This window comes from Biomphalaria glabrata, chromosome 12 (genome assembly GCF_947242115.1).
Source record: "Biomphalaria glabrata chromosome 12, xgBioGlab47.1, whole genome shotgun sequence".
NCBI lineage: Eukaryota > Metazoa > Mollusca > Gastropoda > Planorbidae > Biomphalaria > Biomphalaria glabrata.
Genome location: NC_074722.1, coordinates 1398192 through 1421099, shown reverse-complemented (window position 1 = coordinate 1421099; position 22908 = coordinate 1398192). Strand labels below are relative to the sequence as shown.

The window sequence follows — 22908 nt, the reverse complement described above, 5'->3', positions numbered from 1 at the left end:
GCTTCCTAACATGTCAAATCATGAATTTTTAATTGGTAGAAAAAAATATTAGAAGGCTTCTATATCATCCTTATCCCCTGTCCTTTGTGTTTCTCAGAGAACATAGGGCCTCAGTAAAAACACGCCACTCTCCACAGCTCTTTCCTGTCCTCTCACGGAACATAGGACCTCGGTAAAATCATGTCACTCCCTACGGTATCTTGCTAGTTTTTACATGGCTTCCCAGCTCTTTCCTGTCCTCTCATGGAACATAGGACCTCGGTAAAATCATGTCACTCTCTATGGTATCTTGCTAGTTTTTACATGGCTTCCCAGCTCTTTCCTGTCCTCTCAGCTTCATCTAGTTTGTCCCCATGTTATTTAGTAAGGAAATGTTTCTTTTTTTATCAGTTTAAGTAGAGTGGCTGGCCTTACAAGATTTACTTGACTTTCCCTGCAAAGTTTCATGAGTCTGCTTTGTGTATTTTACTCTCGCATTAGACTCTGTTTGTGTTTGTATTTCGCTATAGTTTCTGTAAAAGCAAGCAATCTTCTGGGAAATATCTGTGGATGAATTCTGGATGATGCCTGCAACCATTTCCCTAGTATTTGGCTGAAGGTTAGGGCTAGGATGTAATCATCTTTATTTCTGAAGAAACATCAGAAATGTATCAAACAAACATCAATCCTGGGCACAAGATTATCCTTACAGATACAACAATAAAAGCAAGCAGTCAGGTGACCAGATAACTGGACAACATGAAGCAGATCTGGCCTGTCGAATGATATGAAATGCTTTTAACTGGAGTGAATGCTGAACTTTTATTTTTTTCCTAACCCTAACCACTATCCTAGCACCCAACTACACAAGTAACCCAACCATTCTTCCCTATTGCCCTTAAATGGCTGAGACAGATTTTTGGAGTCAGTTACACAGGTCGGGTCTCAAACAAGGAAATCCTATGCCGAACTGGGAGTTGAACACTTAGTGAGGTTGTGACAGAGCGTCACATGAGGTTTGCGGAACATGTTCTCTGACAAAATGAACTACGCATAGCATGAGTTGCGATGACAAGGAGGCCAATACGAGGAAAGCGCAAACAGGGATGCCATTGTATAACTTGGCGCCATACCTTCATGGAGGACCTCAGAACAGTGGACACCAGAAGGGATGAGACTTCAGACATTGCCAGTGATGTTTCTTCTGTATGGAGATAGCTTGCTGCCCAATGCGCCGAACGACACGGGAGGCCCTAAGTCTAAGTAAGTCTAAGTGCCCTTAGAGCATGGCAAAGGTTGCCAAATCAGCCAGGAAAACCAGTGACTTAAACCTTTGGTTAATATGTATGACAAGATTAACGAATGCCTAGGACGTACACATCTTCTTTATCTTCTGTTCAGAAGGAACATCTGATGTTTATAAGGTAATCTAAGCTGATACTTACAGTTGTCTTAGATTCAGCCAGTATGTAGTCCGCCACACACTTGTGCCTGATCTCTTTCGGAAGATGCTGCAAAGTAAACTCTTTCACGGCAATAAAGTTGGCGTGGTCGTTGTAGCCGTTCTTGGGACATTTGTCCAGGTCTAAGAACAAAAAGTCCTCGTTGACCGATGCTTCTAGAAACTCAGTGTCTGGCACCATCTCCATCTCCACCATGCGACCACCTGGAAAAGGATTAGAATTCCTTTAGGATTAACTGGAATGAAAAGGCTTTATTCTTAATTCTGTGACTAAATGACTGGTCAAAAAACCTACTTGCCACAGATTAGGGCCCAGAGGCTTATGGTACACAAGCCAGGCACCATCTTGCCCTCACTGGAATAGAGGACAGTAAATGGCAGCAGATGGCCTCTGAAAGAGAAAGTTGGAGAGCTGTTGCAAAGGCTGCGGGACACACTTTTGAGGCCCAAAGAAAAGCCTTTGTAAAAGACAGGCTCACAAGATGTAAAGAAACCTTAAATAGACCCATGGAGGATAACAGCTTTGTCGGCATCAGATGTGCAAGTATGTAGGTCGCAACTGTGTTTGCGTAGTCATGTAAAACAATGTACTCATCTTTTGGAATCAAAGAAATTGCCATTATTTTTTAGTAGGTTTCGTCAAAAAATGTTGTCTTATTTGTAAAAAGAAAGTCTGCCACTATAATGTGTTATCTAAGGGTAGGCAACTCTTTCTTTTTTTGTGAACAAAAGTATGTTGCACATTTATCTCCCTTTGTTCCAGAAATTATTTTTTATAAACAAGATTCAGCTCCCTAGTCAGATGATCTTCTATTCAGCTACCTATTTGAGAGGATCTTCTAGAACTGTTAATATCTAAAATAAAGATCAGATTCTATGCTTTTAATTAAACTTTTTTTTATTCTTCATAAATAAATCAAGAAACAAGCATGGCTAAGATGAACTTCTGTTCCACAAAGGGAGATTGCGCGTTAGTTATGTAAAACCACCAAATGTTTTCTTTCTAGGAAAAACATCATGACCATGCGAGCAAGGTAAATTGTAAGTTTTTATGGAGCAAGGTCAATTGTAAGGTCTTGTATTGTAAGGTGGATTAACAATAGTTTCAGTTGAAACTAAATAAGCACTTCTGATACAGATTAGGAAAAAAAAAAGGAGGATTTGAACCCTGCATACAAATTTACAAGCTAATTGCTCCCCCGCACCCCCTGTTACTAGTTACAGATCACTTTTTTATTTATTAAGCCCATTCAGAAACCTTTACTTAGATGTAAAGGGGGAATTCACTTCCTCTTATGTATTTTTTTACAACCAAATTAAAATCACATTTTGTTTTCTTAAATCTTTTTATTACAGCACAATTTGAACACCCAAATATTCATAAAACTCAGTTGCATCAGACAAAGAATATTGCTGGAAGCTGAATGCAATGTAAGCAGCATGCAATAATGAGCTGACTCCTGAATCTAAAAACAGTTCAAAGGTCAACTGATATGGCAATATGCAATAAATGCATGTCTATTTCCTAGTGTGTGGCCTACTTTTAACCTGTTTGCAGTGCAGTTTCTCTCACAGCAATGGACCCAAAGAATATCAGGTTATCTGCACTAGTGAAAAAACTTAGGCCCAAATAACTGGTGACCTCCTTTTCAAATAATTTAGCCTTGAGAGAATAGGGAGCTATTGAGCTGATCTCAACTATATCTTTACATTGTGTAAATGTAATGATTATTGCACCTGGCTACCCACCACCTTACAAAAATGAACCAACTCTTATGTGAAGTATAAATATGATAGCAAATCATCAAGAGGAAAAACAAAATAAAACCAAATCCAAATTCTTTAACTTAACATATTTAACTATGGGAAGAATGACTAAATGAAAGATAAATCAGTAATTTGATGCCAAGTTTCAAAATTTCTGTCTAAATAAAATTTTATTTAAAAAGATTTATGTTGAGAATAAGAAAAATAGTATAGTTGGCAACATAAATCCCTAGCTAGCATTCAAATATTGCCTCTAGAAGAGGGTTTAAAATTAACTCTTTCTCTCCCTAATTATTTACCACATTCTGGTGGAGTCAACGTTGGGATCGTCAGTTAGGAGAGAAAGAGTTAAAGAATGGATTGATGACACACTTACAACTAGGAAATTTCCAATTTAGTTAACATTCTTGAAACTAAATACAAATAATTTTTGTTTTTGGTGTAATTCTTTCTGGAAGAACAATGACTCAGGTGGATTTAATTTTTTACACTTTTAAACTAATTCTCAATTCTTAAAAATACTTGTATTTAAAACTGACTTAGACGTTATTAACTGAAAACTAACAGAATAATCTTTAAGAAAATATCTCAAAAACTTTCACACATCAGGAAATAAGGCAGAATGTTATAGAACTTGGCTGCAATAATTAAAAAATCTTGAAGATTATGATTTTAAATTTCTGATTTCAAGATGTCCTACGTCCACCCAGCTAACTGTTACTTGTGTTTGTAAAAAGAAAATAAAGTTCCCCTTTCAGACCTTTTGATCTATGGGCAGATGATGTTAAGGTCATCTGTTTTGTGGAAAATGGCTAACAAGGGTGTCGTGTGATCAGCACAACGACTAACCGCCTTTACTTTTCTCAAACTTAAGTCACGTAGATCTGGGTACACTCGGAGGCGCCTTAAAGATCCCAAAAGTACAAATCCCAATCTTCACCAGGACTGGAACCCGGGAGCCCCGGTTCAGAAGCCAAGACCTTAACCACCCAGCCACCGTACCTCTTACTTGACTTTGTGCTGGCAACATAATATTCTCATTAACATCAACAAAAATAAGTGGACCTGACCTTGACATTAGACCACAAGTTAAGAAGGTAAAGTTTCTCAACAAAGTCTCCCTTGGCTAACACATTTTTTGCTGTACAACTTTACAAATATTAATCAGACGTGTTCGTACCTTTGTATAGCTGACGTATGTCGGTCTCCTTGTGGCAATGATGCCTGTGTTCTGGCCAGTGGCTCTTCTGGCACTCTCTGTCGCAGTACTTGGCCACCCAGCAGTTGGTGCAGAACTTCATGCTGAAGGAGCTCTTCCCACAGTAAGAGCAGTCGTGTTCCATCGGCAGAAACCTTTTAGATTCACACTTCAGTCCAGGCTGAGGTGTCTGCCGTTGTTCACTCATATTGAAGAGTACACCAGAGCCAGAATGATTTGTTGATGCTGCAGCCATGCTGAGAGAGTTCTAGGCTGTAGCATCATCTAAAGAAGTCTAGTAGAGGAAATAAGAAACCAATTTAAAACTATTCGTATTTTAGTTTCAATGTCACAATGTAAAGTTGAAGGTACAAGCTGTAAGCAAAAGTATAGTTTCCCTTTTCAGACCTTCCGATCTATGGGGCAGATGATGTTAAGGTCATCTGATTCTTTGGCCAACATTTAATGAGCAGGGTGTAAGGTGGCCTGCACAATGACCAAATGCCTTTACTTTCCCCAATTCATTCATTCATTCAGTCAGGTATTCATTAGAGAAATTCAAAATCACTGTCTTCACCGAGCTTTGAACCCAGGATCTCAGGTTCGGAAGCCAAGCGCTTAACCATTTGACCACCACATACATCTTTATTGTAATTGTTTATGAAATGGTGTATCTGCTTTGTTGGTTGTTTATTATTGAGATGTGCTGAGCTACTCAACTCTAAAGCTCAATCAGAAGCACATAATAAACTCAAGATTAAACAGTTGCTTTCAGTGAGCCTGATTAATTAAAAGATTAGGGGGGGGGGGGTGAATGTTATGGAGTGTGTGAGTGGGAAAATTTATTATTAATTTTGCAGAGAGAGCGCATCAATTGAATGTAAGTCTCGTAGACTGATGCAAGATAAGCGGCGATGTCGTAAGCTGTGTTAAGTAGGTCAGACGACTCCAGAATGCCAGAGTGTAAAGACGCGATTTTATTTTGAGTTAGATCTGTTTGAATATCAGTTTATTTCATTACATCTCAAGTTGATATATATTGAAATAAAACTTATATTTAGTTTTGTTTACAAAGAAGTTTTTCAAGTTTTATAAGTCAAATATAATACGCCTACAGCGGTCTAGTTGTCTATCAGCAGTTTGGTGCAACAAGTTAACAACAACGAAGCTTCAATGTCCTTAAATAATTAGATGTGGCTTATACAACACTAAGCAGTCAACTTATTCCTAGGTAGAATCTACAATGTCTCACCATCAGTAACCCAGTTATGTCATTATTCTAAAACAATGTTTCTCACTATTCCTTTGTAACTCTTGCCCTGCAGTGTAAACAATGGATATGAATAGTGCTAGTTCAGTCCTTTTCTTGGCTATTTTCCTCAAGACAAACTTTCCATTGGTCTGATAAGCGTTTGTATACTGGCAAAGTAAAGTGCAGCAAGGATGATACAAAGGTGGGAGGGGAGAGAATGGTGGATTTTTCTGAAGCTCTAGCATGTATTTATTCAAATGAAGCAGGATAGTACACTCCAACCCAAAATGATTAAACACAAATATCTGCTTATTATAGGGGGTGTGGTGGCTGAGTGGTTAAGCGCTTGCCTTCCAGACGGGGTCCTGGGTTCGAATCTGGGATTTTGAATTTAGCGATTTTTAGGGAGCCCCTGCGTCCAGCCAACTCTAACGGGTACGGTACCTGACTTAAATTGAGGAAAGTAAAAGCGCCCGGTCCTTGTCATTTGGCCACATGACACCCTGCTCGTTCAACGCTGGTCAAAGAAACAGATGGCCTTAACATCATCTGCCCGCCCAATAGATCACAAGGTCTGAAATGAGAACTTTACTTTCCTTTTTTGTTTCATTTGCTAATGTTAGTGGGATTATGGGAACTCTTACATAGGGGAGAAAGCATGAAACTGCTTTGAGTTTATTTAAAGTGCATAAATAAGGTCTATAGTCTTTTTTTTAAATGTAAATTTAGCATTTTGCATGTACTTTTGAATATAAATATAATACTTTCATTATCAGTGTGTTCTACCACAAACAAATTTTAAAAAATTAAAGCATAAATAAAATAATAAAAACAAGAATTAAGAAAAACTCTGAACTGTAATTAAATCATCAATGATGCAATATGTCAGGAGCAAGAAGCCAACATTGATTTCTCTCTATTGTTCATTTACTGCCACAGGTTTTACTTCCATGACATCACAAGTTTTACTTTAATGACATCACAAGTTTTACTTTAATGACATCACAAGTTTTACTTTAATGACATCAAAAGTTTTACTTCCATGACATCACAAGTTTTACTTCCATGACATCACAAGTTTTACTTCCATGACATCACAAGTTTTACGTTCATGACAACACAAGTTTTACTTTCCAAGGAAATATAATAATCTTGAACAATTCACTTACTTAAGTGGTTTAAAAAGATAAGATTTACGAACTTCTAAATTACTAACTGGTTGTAGACATAAAGTCATCTTTAGTCACTGAGTCATAGGTCCTTACATTTTTTTTTGTTGAAAATAGCCTCTTCTGGATACTACTGTACACTTCAATTCAGATATTAGAACTCTTCAATTTGGCAAAACAAAAATGATCTGTCTAAGACACCAAGTGTTCATTCATAGCCGCTAAGTCATCATTACTAGCCATTGAGTTGTCAGTCTTAATTAATATCTCAAGAGTTTTAAACTAAGTTTTATGTAATCAAGTATTGTTTCTTGTTGGCAATATCAGTACTAAAGTAGCTCTAAGAAGCCATCACTTACTAGTAAAGAGTAGGCCGCTGTAAGAATGTGTCCAACTAATATTATTAAATGACGCCAACTTTATTATGCTTTAAGTATTATTTGTGAAGTGGTGACATGATTAACCTACTTCTATGATATGATTGTCAAGGTTACTCGAAGTCATGTGATTCTTAGTTCAATAAATGAATTTTAACAATCAGACCAAAACAGGTCTACACACACTCGCATGACAAGTTTTTAAAAGTCAAACTCAGAAAATTATAGGATATTTGTGTGTGTGTGTTATCCTATTGGTCAATGTGTTTGCTAGATAACATCCTTGGTACCTAAGGCCAAAGATAGAAAAAAATTTTTAGCACTTATTTTATGAATCTTAGAAGCAAGTAATGATATACTAAATTAGAATAAAGTAAATCGTAATCCAAACTGAGGTTGTTTCGAGACCAATCGTCATAAGAGGCCTGAACACTGAACTGCAACATCACAGGTCTGTACGACGTGGTAATGAGCTACTGGTTTCCACTGCCCACCTATTGCTATGCTGGAGGTCAGTGTTAAGGTCTACAAAAACTAAAGACTTTGATTAATTAGTAACTAAATTTGTCCTTCTACTGCCAAGGAAAGACAAAAGACGAAGAACAGAGAACTTAAATCAATGTATGTAATAAGTAGCAAAATAAGTAGGTGACAGCAAGGTCTCTGTACCCACATAAATACTATTAAAAAATGTCAACATGAAATTAAACTGAAAAATATTGTTTAAAAAGATTTTTACAACCATATATATAAAAAAAAAAGTAAAGTTCCTCTTTCAGATGTTGTGATCTATAGGGCAGACAATGTTAAGGTCGTCTGTTTCTGTGGTCCACAGTTAATTAGGGTGTCATGCCCAACAACCTACCGCCTTTACTTTTCCCCAACTAATGTCAGGTACCCATTAGAGCTTGGGTGGACTCAGAGGTGCCCTCAACATCCAGAAATAAATTTAAAAAATCCCAGTCTTCACCATGGATTCGGACAAGGGACCCCCTCGGTTTGGAAGACAAGCTATTTACCACTCAGCCTCTGTGCCCCTTTTACAACTAAAGCTATTGAATAAAATATTTAGAAATAGACAAACCAATAATATAACTCAAACTAACAAGATAAACAAGAGGGTGAAGTAGATCAAATTAGTTACTACCTTTGAAATACAATATTATAACTATTACTCCAGACTACCCTTGGCATTAGAATTAGAACCTTGGATGGCTGCCTGGTCGTGCGGTTTGCGTGCTGGACTGTCATTCAGATTTATCGATGGTCCAGGGTTCAAACCCTGCCCGCTCCCATCCCCCGTCATCCTCCGGGAGGTTTGGACTAGGAAGTAATTATCTTTAACTCTGAAGGAACATCCGAAACATGTAAAACATTTTACAAACAGGCATACTACAAAAACATATCAAATAACATGCCATTGCTTTATTCTACCAGTTAATTCATTTTTTTTAATTCATTTTTTTTTACTGTCTTATCTACATATGATTATGTTTATACCTCCAATGTAGTTCCTGGTTCAGAGGTCAGATTACTATTATCATTAAACTCACTGAAGATCTAATCAGCAATAATCTAGATCAGATTTCGTCTACTTTAGTCTATTTTTTGAGAGAGCATGATTAGAAATTGAAGTCTTCAGAAAAGTTAGGAATTAAGAGACTGACATTTAGATTGTAAAGATTTATTTTTTTAATTGCCCAATAAAACTTGTTGTTCTATTATTTTGGTTTTACAAACACATCTATTTTTTTTTTGTCAATCAATTTAATATTCTCAAAAAATAAAGGAGCATTGTAAAAATTTCTGATGCTACTTTAGATTTGAAGATTATAACAACCTTTCCAAAACCTCCTGCAGGACAATGGGGGATGGAAGCAGGCAGGTTTTATATATGTGGTTGTCTGGCTATGGGATGCAAAGGAATATTATTCTAGATCTATATTCTAGACTAGATCTAAATACAACACTAAGCTTGACTAAACTAAAATTCACAAAAATACAAAAACATGACCTAGTAAGAACTGCTAATAAAGTAATCCGCAAGACACAAAGATATGCTAGGACTAATTCTTACAAGTTCTCATCATTTCCCTCGGTTGATCATCATTCCAGACTAACACGCGTAGGACGTATATATGAATCATCTTTTTTGAAATAACATCTGTAAGGTTAGATAATTAGAGCATGGACTGAATCAGGAACACCAACGACTTAGATCTAGGTATCTTTTCTGAGCATTTAAATAAAAAATGATATAAGTGTTTACAATTGCAACTTTTTATGCAGAATTTAAATATGTCAATAACTAAATAACTAAAATTGTCAAAACCATATAAGTCTCTAACATGGTTGCCTAATTTTGCAGTATGCCCAGTGGATTGACTTCAGTCTCAATTGTCCTGGGCTCATAGTCATACCCTACCCACTAAACCACTGCCATCCCCTATCGTCCTTCGGGAGGTTTGGGCTAGGAAGTAAGTTATCTTCAATTCTTAAGGGAACATCCAAAACATGTTGTTGTTTTTTTTATTAAAAAAAAAAACTATTAACATGCAGACTAAACTGACACAAAATACTTGACATAGCATATATAGTAAAGGTAAAGTGTAGGAAAATAGTCAGTTGAGTCGAGTAGATCAAGATTTATGATTATAATTTTCTATTAATTGATAACCAAAGAAGGAGCATCTGTATTTATAAGTTTATAGTTAATAAGACAAGATATATCCTAGTCTAGATCTAGAGAATTACATTTTTTCCTACTATTTCTAGATTTAGATTCTGACAATGGCCCTGAATGGCTGGACTTAAAATTAATCTATATAATAGTTATAGGGCCTACTTAAAGATTAGAAGTAGTAGAGTCTATAGACTGTATAGACTCTACTAGGACTCTAGAGTTAGAGTCTAGATCTATTGTAAATATAGATCTAGATTCTAGATCTATCACTATAGAGACTATACCTCTAAACTCTAGTAGTAAGTAGTCTCACTCTAGTGACTAGATGAGTAGATCTAGTCAACTCTACTAGTCTAGAAACTGGTAGATCTAGATCTAATTCTAACTAATTTAAACTAAAACTAGACTACTAGATCTAGATCTACTCTACTATTCTTGTATCTACTAATCTAGATCTAGATCTATCTAGTAACCTAGTTAATCTAGTCCTAGATATCTAGATCTACAGTAGTACAATCTAGTAACTGCTAGTAACTCTAGTCTAGACTCAATTCGGACTATTCACTATTCCATTAAGTCACTAAGTCTAAGACACTCAGACTGTGACTGTGACTAAGTAACTTAGTAATAGTAAAAGTTAGTAAGACTCACTAAGAAGTGTGACTAAGACTAAGTCTAGTCTAAGACTAAGACTACTAACTAAGAGTGAGACTAAGTGAGTAAGTCTAGATCTAGATCTAGATCTAGTACAGTAGTACTAGTCTAGATTAGTTTCATCATAAAATTAAAAAGATCTAGATTATTCTAGATCTAGATCTAGTCCTACTCTGGCTACTCCTAGTCAATCTTCACTAGACTAGATCTAAGAAACAAACAAAATTTACATTGAGATTGCTTCTTCAACTTGTTTGTCACAAGGGGAGAGTATCATCTAGATCTATATTCTAATTAACAGCAGTGGATTCCCCGTAACTATTTATAGCCTTGACTCATTTCATCATTTGGTACGCTTAGGTCATAACGGATTTGTGGATCTGTTATAGAAAGTGACTATCTACCCACAAGAAATTGAAGCGTTTTGAGAACTAAATTTTGATCTGCTCCAATACATTCTACAAATCTGTTTTGAATATCCATGTTAGGTAGGTGGGAAGCAGGTGGAATGTTATCTATATCAGTCCTCCTTCAGTAGTAGAATTACTATGATTAATCTCGAACACTTTTTCATATGACTATGACTGCAGTGGCGTAGCTAGTGTGTGTGTGTGTGTGGGGGGGGAGAATCAGTAAATCCCCCCGGGCCCTCACTTGAGTGCCCCCCCCTAAGTGTTTTTTTAAATTTAAAATTAAATATTACGCAAAATGCAGGGTACCCCAAAGAGGTCAATCCCCCCCCCCCGGGGTCCCCAAACGATGGAAAATCCCTAGCTATGCCCCTGTATGACCGGGCAGCCCTATATCTATATTCATCTATATTCTATACTACTCAGGTGAATGCAGGACCAACCTTACAAATTGCGGGGCCCAAGTTAATGGATGCTTGATGGGCCCCTGCTAGGCACATCCCATTAAGTTCGAGCAATCGGTCAAATCGGCCTAAGACCGGACCTGGGCAAGTGGGTATGACGCTAACATCTTACCCAAACTTATGGTCTTTGGAAATCTGGTAAAATGTGTACGAATCTTAAGAAAGGTGTCAACTTCGAGTGAGTGTGTTTCTCGATCAGTATAAGTTGTGCGTAATTTGCGGTGTGTGTTAATATATCCTAGCATAAGTATAAATAATCAAAAAGTGATTGACCTACAATAAACTTAACAAGAAAAACATTAAAAAAAATACATGAAAAAAAAATCAACAATACCTCCATTTTACAACTTATAATAATATAATAAAATATTTAAAAAAAAAATATTTGGTTCAAACCGGGTATCGAACCATGACCTCTATACCGAAGGTGTCGATCGAACCCGTGACTTTGACACCTTCAGATGCGAGAAATTATAAATTGATCAATTTAACAAGCGGGAATTCATACTTCTGTGGTTGTTTATTGATATAAATCATTATATGGACATCTAGACCTAATGCTAGACCTAGACTTCTGATTTACAACTCTTAATATATGGCCTAGATCTAGAATCTAGATGTAATCTTATCTTATCTTATATAATACAGACGTTACTTCAAAAAAAGAAGATGATTACGTTCTACGCCTTATGCATTTAGTCATGCATATTAACCAATGACTTAAATTCTGCCAAGTCACTGGTTTTCCTGGCTAGCTCAGGCAACCCATTCCATGCTCTAATAGCACTAGGGAAGAAGGAGTATTTGTACAAATTTGTCCTAGCATATGGGACGAGGAATGTGCCTTTATCTTTGTGTCTTTCAGAGTATTTTTTTAAATTGTGTTTTTGTATTTGAAGATTATGGTTCAGTGTTTTATGTATAATTGCTACTTTACTTTTGAGTCTTCTGTCTTGAAGGCTTTCTAAATTTAGTGATTTTACTAAATGTGTTACTCTGGTTAAGTGTGAATATTCGTTTGCTATGAATCTCACTGCTCTATTTTGTGTCTGTTCCAGTTTCTTAATTAGATTTACGTAAAAAAAAACTATCAATAAAGCTTAGATGTTCTTTCAATAAAATTGAAGAAATTTAAATTTACTCTGTTATCCCATAATTTCGGAACACTATGGCTGACTGCCACGTTCTTTTCTCTAAGTCAAGCCAAGTTTACATTTTACTTTGAAAACTTGTAACGGTCAAACGATAGAGTTTTCCCCGTGTGGCCAACGAGCTAGTGACTCTTTTCTCAGCGGTATACAACGACTTTTAAATTTCTAGGAAAATCGTTAGAGCCGTTTTTGAGATCAGCTGTGCGCCAACCATCCAGGTTCCCCCATGACTTAAGTAGAGGAATTATAAAAATGGAATTGGGCGACTGAAGTTTGCTTTAGTTTTTCTCAGGATGTGGAATGACTTCTTGCAGGTTTAATGTACTAATGGAGCCCAGCGACTGATTGGAAAAAAGATCGATATGTGAAAGTAGTGGCCGAGTAGAATAAATCACCCGGCAGACTATCATGGGGGCGACTCGGGTTCAAATCTTGACCCGAGCCGAGTTGTTTGCTGAGCGCTTAAATGCAGCACTGAAGCCTTCTCCCAGATTACCCCCCCCCACACACACACACAAAAGAGACTGAACCTAGACCATTCGTTACAGAAAGCCTCGCCGCTGACCTATGACGTTGCAACCTGTGGGCTGTGGAGACCGATAGCTCGTTGCCACGTCATGCAGGCCTGCGACAATGGCAACAAGCATTTGGTCTAAACTACTAACAGGTAGAAACGTTGCAGGTCAGTGTAAAGGCCCTTCTATAAGGAATGGTCTCGGTTGGACCACAGCAGTTTAAGCATTATGACAGCATGAAAGTTGTGCTATACGAAAGTAATCATAACAATTACTTTTGTAAAAAATGATATACCTTTTTTAAAACCAATATCTTGAATCTATAAAGCCAAAGATATATTGATCATGACGATATATATACAAAAAAAAGCCTTGATATTTAAAGTCGTGACACACTTGCACTGCGAATGTTTTTCAATCAAGATAAAAAAAACAAGTCTTATACAAACTTTGATCAATGCAATGACGGGGATTATACAAACCCAATCTAGTCGCATGGTTCTGATACGTTATCTGTGTGCTTCTTTCTCAATAAATCTTTTGTCTTTCTGTAAAACCAGTTTTCAATGACAATATTTAGTGTCTCCGCCTTCCCCCCACTCCCCTATAGATCGCAAGGTCTGAGAAATCTATATTACCCCCCCCCCAAACCAAACATTTGTTTCTTGTTTGGGTTAGATTTATTTGATCTAGTGTCAAGGCGCAGTAATTTAAAAAAGAGTCTTTTGATCCAATCCACATTTTTTTTATTTATTTAGTGACCACGTGACCAAGCTAGCCCTTTTAGGGGTCGTTCGTAAATGACGTCACGCTCTAGAGGGGAAAGGGGGGGGGGGAGAAAATGTGACACTTTTTGACAAGGGAGAAAGGGGGGGGGGTGTAAGCGATTTTGTGACGTCACAAATTTAAAATTCATTCATTAATACTCATTCCAACATGAACCTCTCAGGTAGTTTTATTCTCAAATAAAAAAGCATTGAAACTATAGAGATATTTCAGTCCTGTTTGAGGAGTTCAACTGAAAACATCCTGTTGGCACTGCCGACTGAGAATTTCCACGTTGTTCTTCTCAGAAATACTAAATCTTCAATTTCCGGAAAACTAACGACGTCAGCGTGTTTATTTGACAATTCAAATCTCTAACCTGAAGACATCAAATGGAGAAAAAAGTTCAATTCAATGTATTTATCGAAAGATCAGCCGTGACATCGCGTAAAGGACTTGAATTCACCAACGAACATTCCATCCACACACAGAGGTTAACGAGTGAAACATCCGTAGGAACTTTCAATTAGTTCTCGCGACATTTTCCGATTTGAATTAGTCTGCTCATTTCGCTTCATGTTTGCTGAGATTTTGCTATCGATGAGCATATGAAACCTCTTTGGGGAACAAAAAATGATGAGAAATAAATAATTTGAAATAAATATTTATTTTTTTAAAATTTTGTGGAGTCTGAGAATTTTTTATACTTTGTGACAAGGGGGGGGGGGAGGGGGGGTCATTTTTTGCGTGACGTCATTTACGAACGACCCCTTATATGTTGTGTTATATGGAAACACAAAATGAGCGTGTTTCTCTGTGTGTGTGTGTGTATGTGTGTGTGCTGAATGTGAACAGGATGGCTGCCTGGTCGTGCGGTTTGCTCGCTGGACTGTCGTTCGGATTTATCGATGGTCGAGGGTTCAAATCCTGCCCGCTCCCATCCCCCGTCGTCCTGCGGGAGGTTTGGACTAGGAAGTAAACTATCTTCAACTCTGAAGGAACATCCGAAACATGTCAAACATTTTACAAAACAAACAGAAAAGGGAAGAGAGAATGAAGTGAATCATTTCAGCTTGGATCGATTCGTTACTCGGTAGAATATCAGTAAATGTAGAGCAAAAACAAAAAAAAAAAAGCCTATATTTTATCTTATCTTATATAATACAGACGTTACTTCAAAAAAGAAGATGATTACGTCCTACGCGTCATGACTTAAATTCTGCCAAGTCACTGGTTTTCCTGGCTAGCTCAGGCAACCCATTCCATGCTCTAATAGCACTAGGGAAGAAGGAGTATTTGTACAAATTTGTCCTAGCATATGGGATGAGGAATGTGCCTTTATCTTTGTGTCTTTCAGAGTATTTTATTAAATTTTTTATATTGGCAGCACGTTTATAGATAAATAGACCAAGGTTGGCGAGCACTTTTACTCATATGAAAAGTTGGATTTGTATTTCCCTGTTTTTTTCATAGGCATACGCTTTTTGTGTTTGCTTGCTGGATTAATTCAAAGACAAATTGTGTCAAAGCTATTGGGTTATGTCGAGCCGCCATATCTCCATAGCCCCCACCCCCCCTCTTTTTTTTTTTTTCACTCAGGACACGTTGACACCTCTCTCTTATACTAAACTAGGTCACGATTTTTGTTCTACCCCCCCTCCCCGTTATTTCTCCTTTTTCGTTTTTTTTTTTTGTTATTTTAAGTGCACCGTCTCAATAACATTTCTTGGAGTTGGTCTGGTGTCAGGGTACAACAAGTTTTATCGATCTACGCAATTTTTTTTATTTTTTTTTTGAAAGAAATTTTTTTTTTTTAATGAAATTTTTTTTATTTTTACGAAAGAAAATTTTTTATATTTTGAAAGAAATTTTTTATTATTTTTTTTTATTTTTTTGAAAGAAATTTTTTTTTTAGAAATTTTTTTTTTTTTGAAAGAAATTTTTTTTTGAAAGAAGTTTTTTATTTTTTTGAAATAAATTTTTTTTAATGAAATTTTTTTATTTTTTTGAAATAAATTTTTTTTTTTTTTGAAAGAAATTTTTTTTTGAAAGAAATTTTTTTTTTGAAAGAATTTTTTTTTTTTTTTTTTTAAAGAAAAATTTATTTTTTTTTTTTAATTTTTAAATATTTTTTTGAAAGAATTTTTTTTTTGAAAGAAATTTTTTTTTTTTTTTTTAAAGAAATTTTTTTTTTTTTGAAAGAAATTTTTTTTTTTTTTTTTAAGAATTTTTTTTTTGAAAGAAAAATATTTTTTTTGAAAGAATTTTTTTTTTCTTTAAAGAAATTTTTTTTTTGAAAGAAATTTTTTTTTTGAAAGAATTTTTTTTTTTTTTTTTAAAGAAAATTTTTTTTTTTTTTTTTATTTTTTTATATTTTTTGAAAGAAATTTTTTTTTTTTTTTTTGAAAGAAATATTTTTTTTTTAGAAATTTTTTATATTTTTTTGAAAGAAATTTTTTTTAAATTTTTTTGAAAGAATTTTTTTTTTTTGAAAGAAATTTTTTTTTTTGAAAGAAATTTTTTTTTTTTTGAAAGAAATTTTTTTTTTGGAACATTTTCGAAGCAAACATGTCAAATCTAGAATCTAGAAATTTCCAGAACTTCACGTTTTTCTCTTTTCCCACGCATACACACAGGCACACACACAGAGAGAGAGAGAGAGAGAGAGAGAGAGAGAGAGAGAGAGAGGCGTTCTTGCTTGTTTTATTTGACATGTTTCGGATGTTCCTTCAGAGTTGTAGATAATCTACTTCCTAGTCCAAACCTCCCACAGGACGACAGGGGATGTTAACCCCTCCCCCCCCCCCAGTCCAATTTAGATATCTGTACGAAGAGAAGGTCTACGAGAAACGATCTTTTCCCTTTGCAACTTCTTGTGTGCCGAAAGAGGCCGAACCTTGATACACAGCTGCGTTGGGCATCTGTAATCACCAGGGGGCGGTTGCACTTTCACCCTTCATTCTACTGCTATTGTGTATGGCATCTGCGATCCGGGACACTTCCTTTATGCTCGCTCTCCAGTGCCACTATTTCCCAGCTGTTAGTCTCGATGTTGAAGAGCTTCATGTCGCGTCTGTATACATCAATAAACTTAACAAAAATCTAAATATGCTGCTAGTAAGATCAAACATACTCCACTTGAGCACCTATTCGAGATAAACATTATCAAGAAACTTATACGAATATTCACATTTGACTAGAGTAACACCTTTAGCAAAATCATTAAATTTAGAAAGCTTTCAGGACAGAAGACTCAAAAGTAAAGTAGCAATTATACATAAAACACTGAACCATAATCTTCAAATACAAAAACAAAATGTAATAAAATACTCTGAAAGACACAAAGATAAAGACACATATGCTAGGACAAAATTTGTACAAAAGCTCCTTCTTCGCTAGTGCTATTAAAGCATGGAATGGGTTGCCTGAGCTAGCCAGGAAAACCAGTGACTTGGCAGAATTTAAGTCATTGGTTAATATGCATGACTAAATGCATGACGCGTAGGACGTAATCATCTTCTTTTTTGAAGTAACGTCTGTATTATATAAGATAAGAAGATAAGATAAAGAAACTTAAAAAGATTTATGCATGAAATACAAACACTATTTGGGGTACGATGTTAACACTTTATCATCACATAAGATACAAGACAACGGTTACAAAAAAAAAAAAACAGACAAAAAAACTCATTTATTATAGTCAATTGAATCAATGAATACATTCCATCGTATATATATATATATATATATATATATATATATATATATATATATATATATATATATATATATATATACAATCCCATTTTTTTTTGTCAACTTCATATGAAATTTTTGAGTGAAACTGTGGTATAAAAGTAGATTTCATTTCAAAATTGCAAGCTGTCTTTCCAGTGAGTTAGCACTATAAGGTTACAGTTCAGCTCATGTCAACATAGACCTAGCACAACCTGTTCGTGAACATCTATCTAGTCAACTCTTTCCTGAATACATTGAAACATTTGAGCGGAGTGCGGGAATACCCGAAGAATACCCGTGTTCAAAACAGCCACATTTAATTTCATGATGATTATATATTTACACACAAAAAAAAATAAATTAACCGTCAAACCAGAGTTTTCGATGTGTGATCAATAACGTATTACTTTTTTTTTTTCAAAAGATAAGATAAACCTAAACTGTCGAATTTCTAGCCTTTCTCCTAATACCCATCCATTGTCTAATTTCAGTTCTTTCCGTCCATGAAGAGTCTGCAAGCTAATAAGAGTATTTGTAATGATAAATCCGACTATTCACAATAGCAGATGAAAGAAGATAAAAGACGGGTATAAGGTGTCTTGGATCAAGACCAATCGTAACAGAAGGCCTGAAAACTGACCTGCAACGTCGAAACCTGTGGGCAGTTAGACCAATAGTTAGTTGCCGCGTCACATGTCTGTTCGACGTTGTAGGTCAGTGTTTAGGCCTTCCATTAACGAATGGTCTCGCTTGGACTCAACCGACATAGAATGGACCTCATTCACCAATCGTAAACAAAACAACATTTAGCCACGTGATGATATTGATAAAGCAATGAAAATTACGTATCACGTGACAGCCTTTATGGATTGCGTAATTTGACTATAGTAACACCATTAGTAAAATCACTAAATTTAGAAAGCCTTCAAGACAGAAGACTCAAAAGTAAAGTAGCCATTATACATAAAACACTGAACCATAATCTTCAAATACAAAAACAAAGTTTAATAAAATACTCAGAAAGACACAAAGATAAAGGCACATTCCTCGTCCCATATGCTAGGACAAATTTGTACAAATACTCCTTCTTCCCTAGTGCTATTAGAGCATGGAATGGGTTGCCTGAGCCAGCCAGGAAAACCAGTGACTTGGCAGAATTTAAGTCATTGGTTAATATGCATGACTAAATGCATGACGCGTAGGACGTAATCATCTTCTTTTTTGAAGTAACGTCTGTATTATATAAGATAAGATAAGAATCACGTGGCAAAATGTTGTTTGTTTACGATTGGTGAATGAGGTCCATTACGAAGACTTATTTGGAACAGATGGGTCTGAGTCATGTGGGGGCGAAGTTGTCAAAGAGTCAACAGTGATATCTCCCCCATCACTAATGACCTACACAAGGTTTTACGACTATATAGGTCATGGCTATAAGAACATTTTAATTGGTCTTCTGCATGTCAGTGAATATTTAAATATACATTTTGATATTAATTAACTTTTTTTAAAAAATTATACCTGTATAATAATACTAATATAACATGGCTCTTTAAGTCTTAATCAAGTGGTGTGCACTCTGGACTGTCGCACGGTGGACTCGAAGGTCCCAGGTTCGAATCCTGCAGAATGGACTAGACGTATATCTTCAGAATCTGAATGAAGAGCCGAAACATGTGAAACATTTTACAAACAAAACACAAACATCAAACACACACAAACACATACACTTGATTGAAAGAGTGCTGACGAATTCATGTCATTAGTTACACAGTGAGTCCCAAACAAGTGCCCGCGGGACACATCCAACTTGTAATGGGGTAGGGGCTACCCGGACCCCCGCCCCGAGAATGACGCCCCCCCCCACGCGCGAAACGAGGCGAAGATTCTTGGTTTCAATGTACTCGACGAATTCGGTGTGGGACCAGTGACACGCATATTTGCCCCTGGGATCGAAACAAGTTGGGAACCACTGCATCAGTGCATAACTTTTCACGCACCAATGCCAGACGTAAGCTCCCGAAATAGAGATATCATCAGCAGGCTAGTTCTTGAATTTCTCGCAGTGGTTCTAAGCCTACGGGTCACCACCCCATGTGAAAATAGAAATGGAAAAAAAAAAAAAAGGTTACAAAGATAGTTTGTGTGGAAACTCAAAATCGGCCCCCGGCAGGTTTCAATATTGTCATCATAAATATATGAAGCTATGAACTAGAAAATATCAAGAACCACAACCCTATCTCCTAGACGTGTGGGTTGTCGAACGTGTTGCCTATACTATTGTAATGTTAGGCCTACCCCAGGATTCAGAGATTTATTAATTTTGTTACCATTACATTGTTAATTTTCATATGTATTCAATGAACTGATAGTTATGAAGATATGGTTTAATGTGAACCTGGCCTAACCGATGTTATTGAATGATTATCTAATTGTTTTAATTATTTTGTAAAGTCCCAATGTCTAATTCAAGGCCTCAAAGGAGAAACTTTTCCCTTTGGTTACATGTTTTAGAGCAGTGATGCCCAAAATACGTGGTTCTTTCCGGCCCGCCAAAACGTCGGTGTATAAATTAAGTGGTTGAAAAATGTATCTTTACCTACGCTGGTATAATTACCAATCCTTTTTTTTTTTCTTTTTATTTTAAACTATCAATAGTGAATAGATATAAAAATTGTGTGTTTGTGTTTTTTTTTTAATAAAAAAAACTGCTTGCATAGTTAATATTAAAAATTAAACTTCTCGTCTGCAGAAAAGAAAAAAAATTGCCGTTGCATCTGTACTTTAAAAGATCTAAAATTTTCTAGTTTTTGAGTCCTAAATGGGACGGACGGACGGACAGACAGACAAAACTAATTGTTACGTGCGCATCTTAGTGTGAATGTGAAATGGTGCGATTGCGTGTTGAAAGGAGAGAAGAACCAAAATGGAGGAATATGAACAAGAAAGTGTTTTCAGTATTAATAAAGATTAAAGTATTTATAAACTGTGATTTGTCGTTTTCATGTCTAAAGAGTCTCATCCAACATGAAAACGTAACAAGTGGCGCCCATCGCAAAGGTAAAACCTACGTAGTCCTTGATACACAGTTGATCTCCTGTCAACAGACAGTAGAGATATCATATTATATAGTCTAGATCTAGTGACAGGATACTATTCAATTTGATTAATATTAATAGAAAATGGCGGACAAGGCTGAGGTAGCAGCATTGAAAAGGAGAAGAAAAACGAATTAGTCGCCATTGAAAGAAAAAGATTAGCGTTTGAAAAAGAGACAGCAGAGAAAAAGTTAAAAACAGACCAAGGAAAAGAGAATGATAAAAGAAAGAGTGACTCTACAGGGAATAAACTGGCAAAGTATAAAGGTTTGATATTCAACGAAGACAAAATGGACATAGACATTTTTTTGAAGAAGTTCGAAATAGAAATGAGAGAATTGGAGTACCCTGAAGACAAATGGACATTCTTATTGTCGAGATCATTTACAGCGGAGGTGCCTTCAAAAATATGTATGAACCAGAGTAACTACAGCATTGTGAAAGAACAACTACTTCGAACTTTCGGGAAAACAGAAGCTTTCTATCGCCAACAGTTTGTTAATTGTGAGATAGAACCAGAGGATGACCCGCAGACCTTCTTGGACAAAATGAGCAGCCATTTCGATAACTGGATAGAAACTGCTGAGGTAGAAAAAACCTTTGACAGTCTTAAGACATTTCTCATGCTGGACAAAGTGATGTACGAGTGTCAGGAGGAATTAAAAATATTTCTGTTGGAGAGGAAACCGAAATCCATAGAAGACATAGTAAGACTGATAAGGGCTTATAAAGTGGCTCATCCCGAGAAGAAATTATCTAGAGGCAGTGATATAGAAGAAATAGTTGCCTTTAACAGAACATGTGAGACACAGAATAACTCTCACAGAACAAGGGAAACACAGGATAGACAGTATAGAAGTGGTACATATGAAAGACAAAATGATAGCCGCAACGGAAGATATCAAGGAAACAGACAGGAAAGAAAGGACTGGGAGAAAGGTAGAATAGAGCAAGGCTTATCATTGTCATCTGATACTGGAACATTGGAGATTTTTCAGACATTCGTAGGGAACAAGGCAGCCAAGACAATCAGGGATACTGGGAGCACTATTATTGGAGTGAATAAGAATTTAGTGGAAGACCATGAATATACAGGCGAATCTAGGAAGTGTGTTATGTTTAATGGGAATATTGTACAATTACCGATTGCTAAAGTTAGTATAGACACACCGTATGTTAAGGGGACAGTGGAAGCTTGTGTTGTAGATCAGGGTGAGATAGATTTAATTATTGGGAATATCCATGGGGTGAAAATATGTTCAGTAAGGGAGATTGAGAATTGGAAGAAATATTATGGGATAAAGTCTACGCGAGGTAGAAATGGGGATGTGGAAGAAGACATAAGATCTCATACATCAGATGACATGGGTAGCAGAGAGCACGAGAAGAAAGAATTAACAGATAAGGTAGAAAACAATGCAATAGGAATGGGTCCAAATCAAAGTAAAGTAAGGCAATCAGGGGTACAGGGAAAGCGATTTAAACCCACATATAGACGTACAAATCCATATATCTTATGCTTTAATTGTGGGAGAAGGGGGCATATTAGAAGACAGTGTCAACAGTTAATTAGAATTAAGGAATCAAGGTACAATAGTGGAGAGGCGTATACGAGAAAAGAGAGGGATATTAGCAGCCTAGAAAACAGTACAGCTAGATCATTCGGTAGTAGGATCACAATGGGACATCATTGCAAAGGAGGGAAGCGGAAAGGATGGCATGTCAATAATGTTAGAATTATATAGATATGATTAGAAAAGGTAGGACTGATGGACACTAATTATTGTTCTATTTTACAATGAATAAATATATGTGTAATGAAGTAAATATTGTTGTTACATATACATATAGGTTAAGGATACTACATTATAGAAGTTTGTAAAGGCTACATAGGAAATGTAAAAGAGTATAAATACTGGAAAGTAGATACGTAGATGTTGCACAATGTATTTAATTATGTGTGGTTCTGTTGGATTATAATTATTCTATTAAAATTACATTTGTAAGAAAATTATCGAAATGATGTGGTAGAAATACATAAAAAGAAACGTCAAGACTGGAATTATTATATAGGCCTGATGATACTAAGACGTAAATAGCATTGGATTAAAGCTATGGTAGCCTATGAGGAGTGTTGTTAGTTATAAACTGGGTCATGTTGTTGAGGCTACAATATACATGGAGCAAGATAGACCTTGTTTGTTAACCATTCGATTGCGACTGGAA

At 36.0% G+C, this 22908-nt stretch overlaps 1 protein-coding gene across 4 annotated transcripts in view; it reads right to left on the bottom strand.

Moving 5' to 3' along the window:
• The window catches only part of LOC106073839 (uncharacterized), a 103859-nt gene that overhangs the window by 5801 nt on the left and 75150 nt on the right, over window positions 1-22908 (bottom strand). The window contains exons 1-3 of one of the 4 annotated variants that reach the window (XM_056005564.1): window positions 10772-11186; window positions 4389-4701; window positions 1425-1645 (exon numbers count right to left, since the gene is read on the bottom strand). In XM_056005564.1, the coding sequence (XP_055861539.1) occupies window positions 1425-1645; window positions 4389-4662 (495 nt within the window). In that variant the 5' untranslated portion in view covers window positions 4663-4701; window positions 10772-11186. Of the gene's footprint in view, window positions 1-1424; window positions 1646-4388; window positions 4702-10771; window positions 11187-22908 lie in introns of those variants that run through there. The other 3 variants (XM_056005562.1, XM_056005563.1, XM_056005561.1) reach the window with 3 other exon arrangements.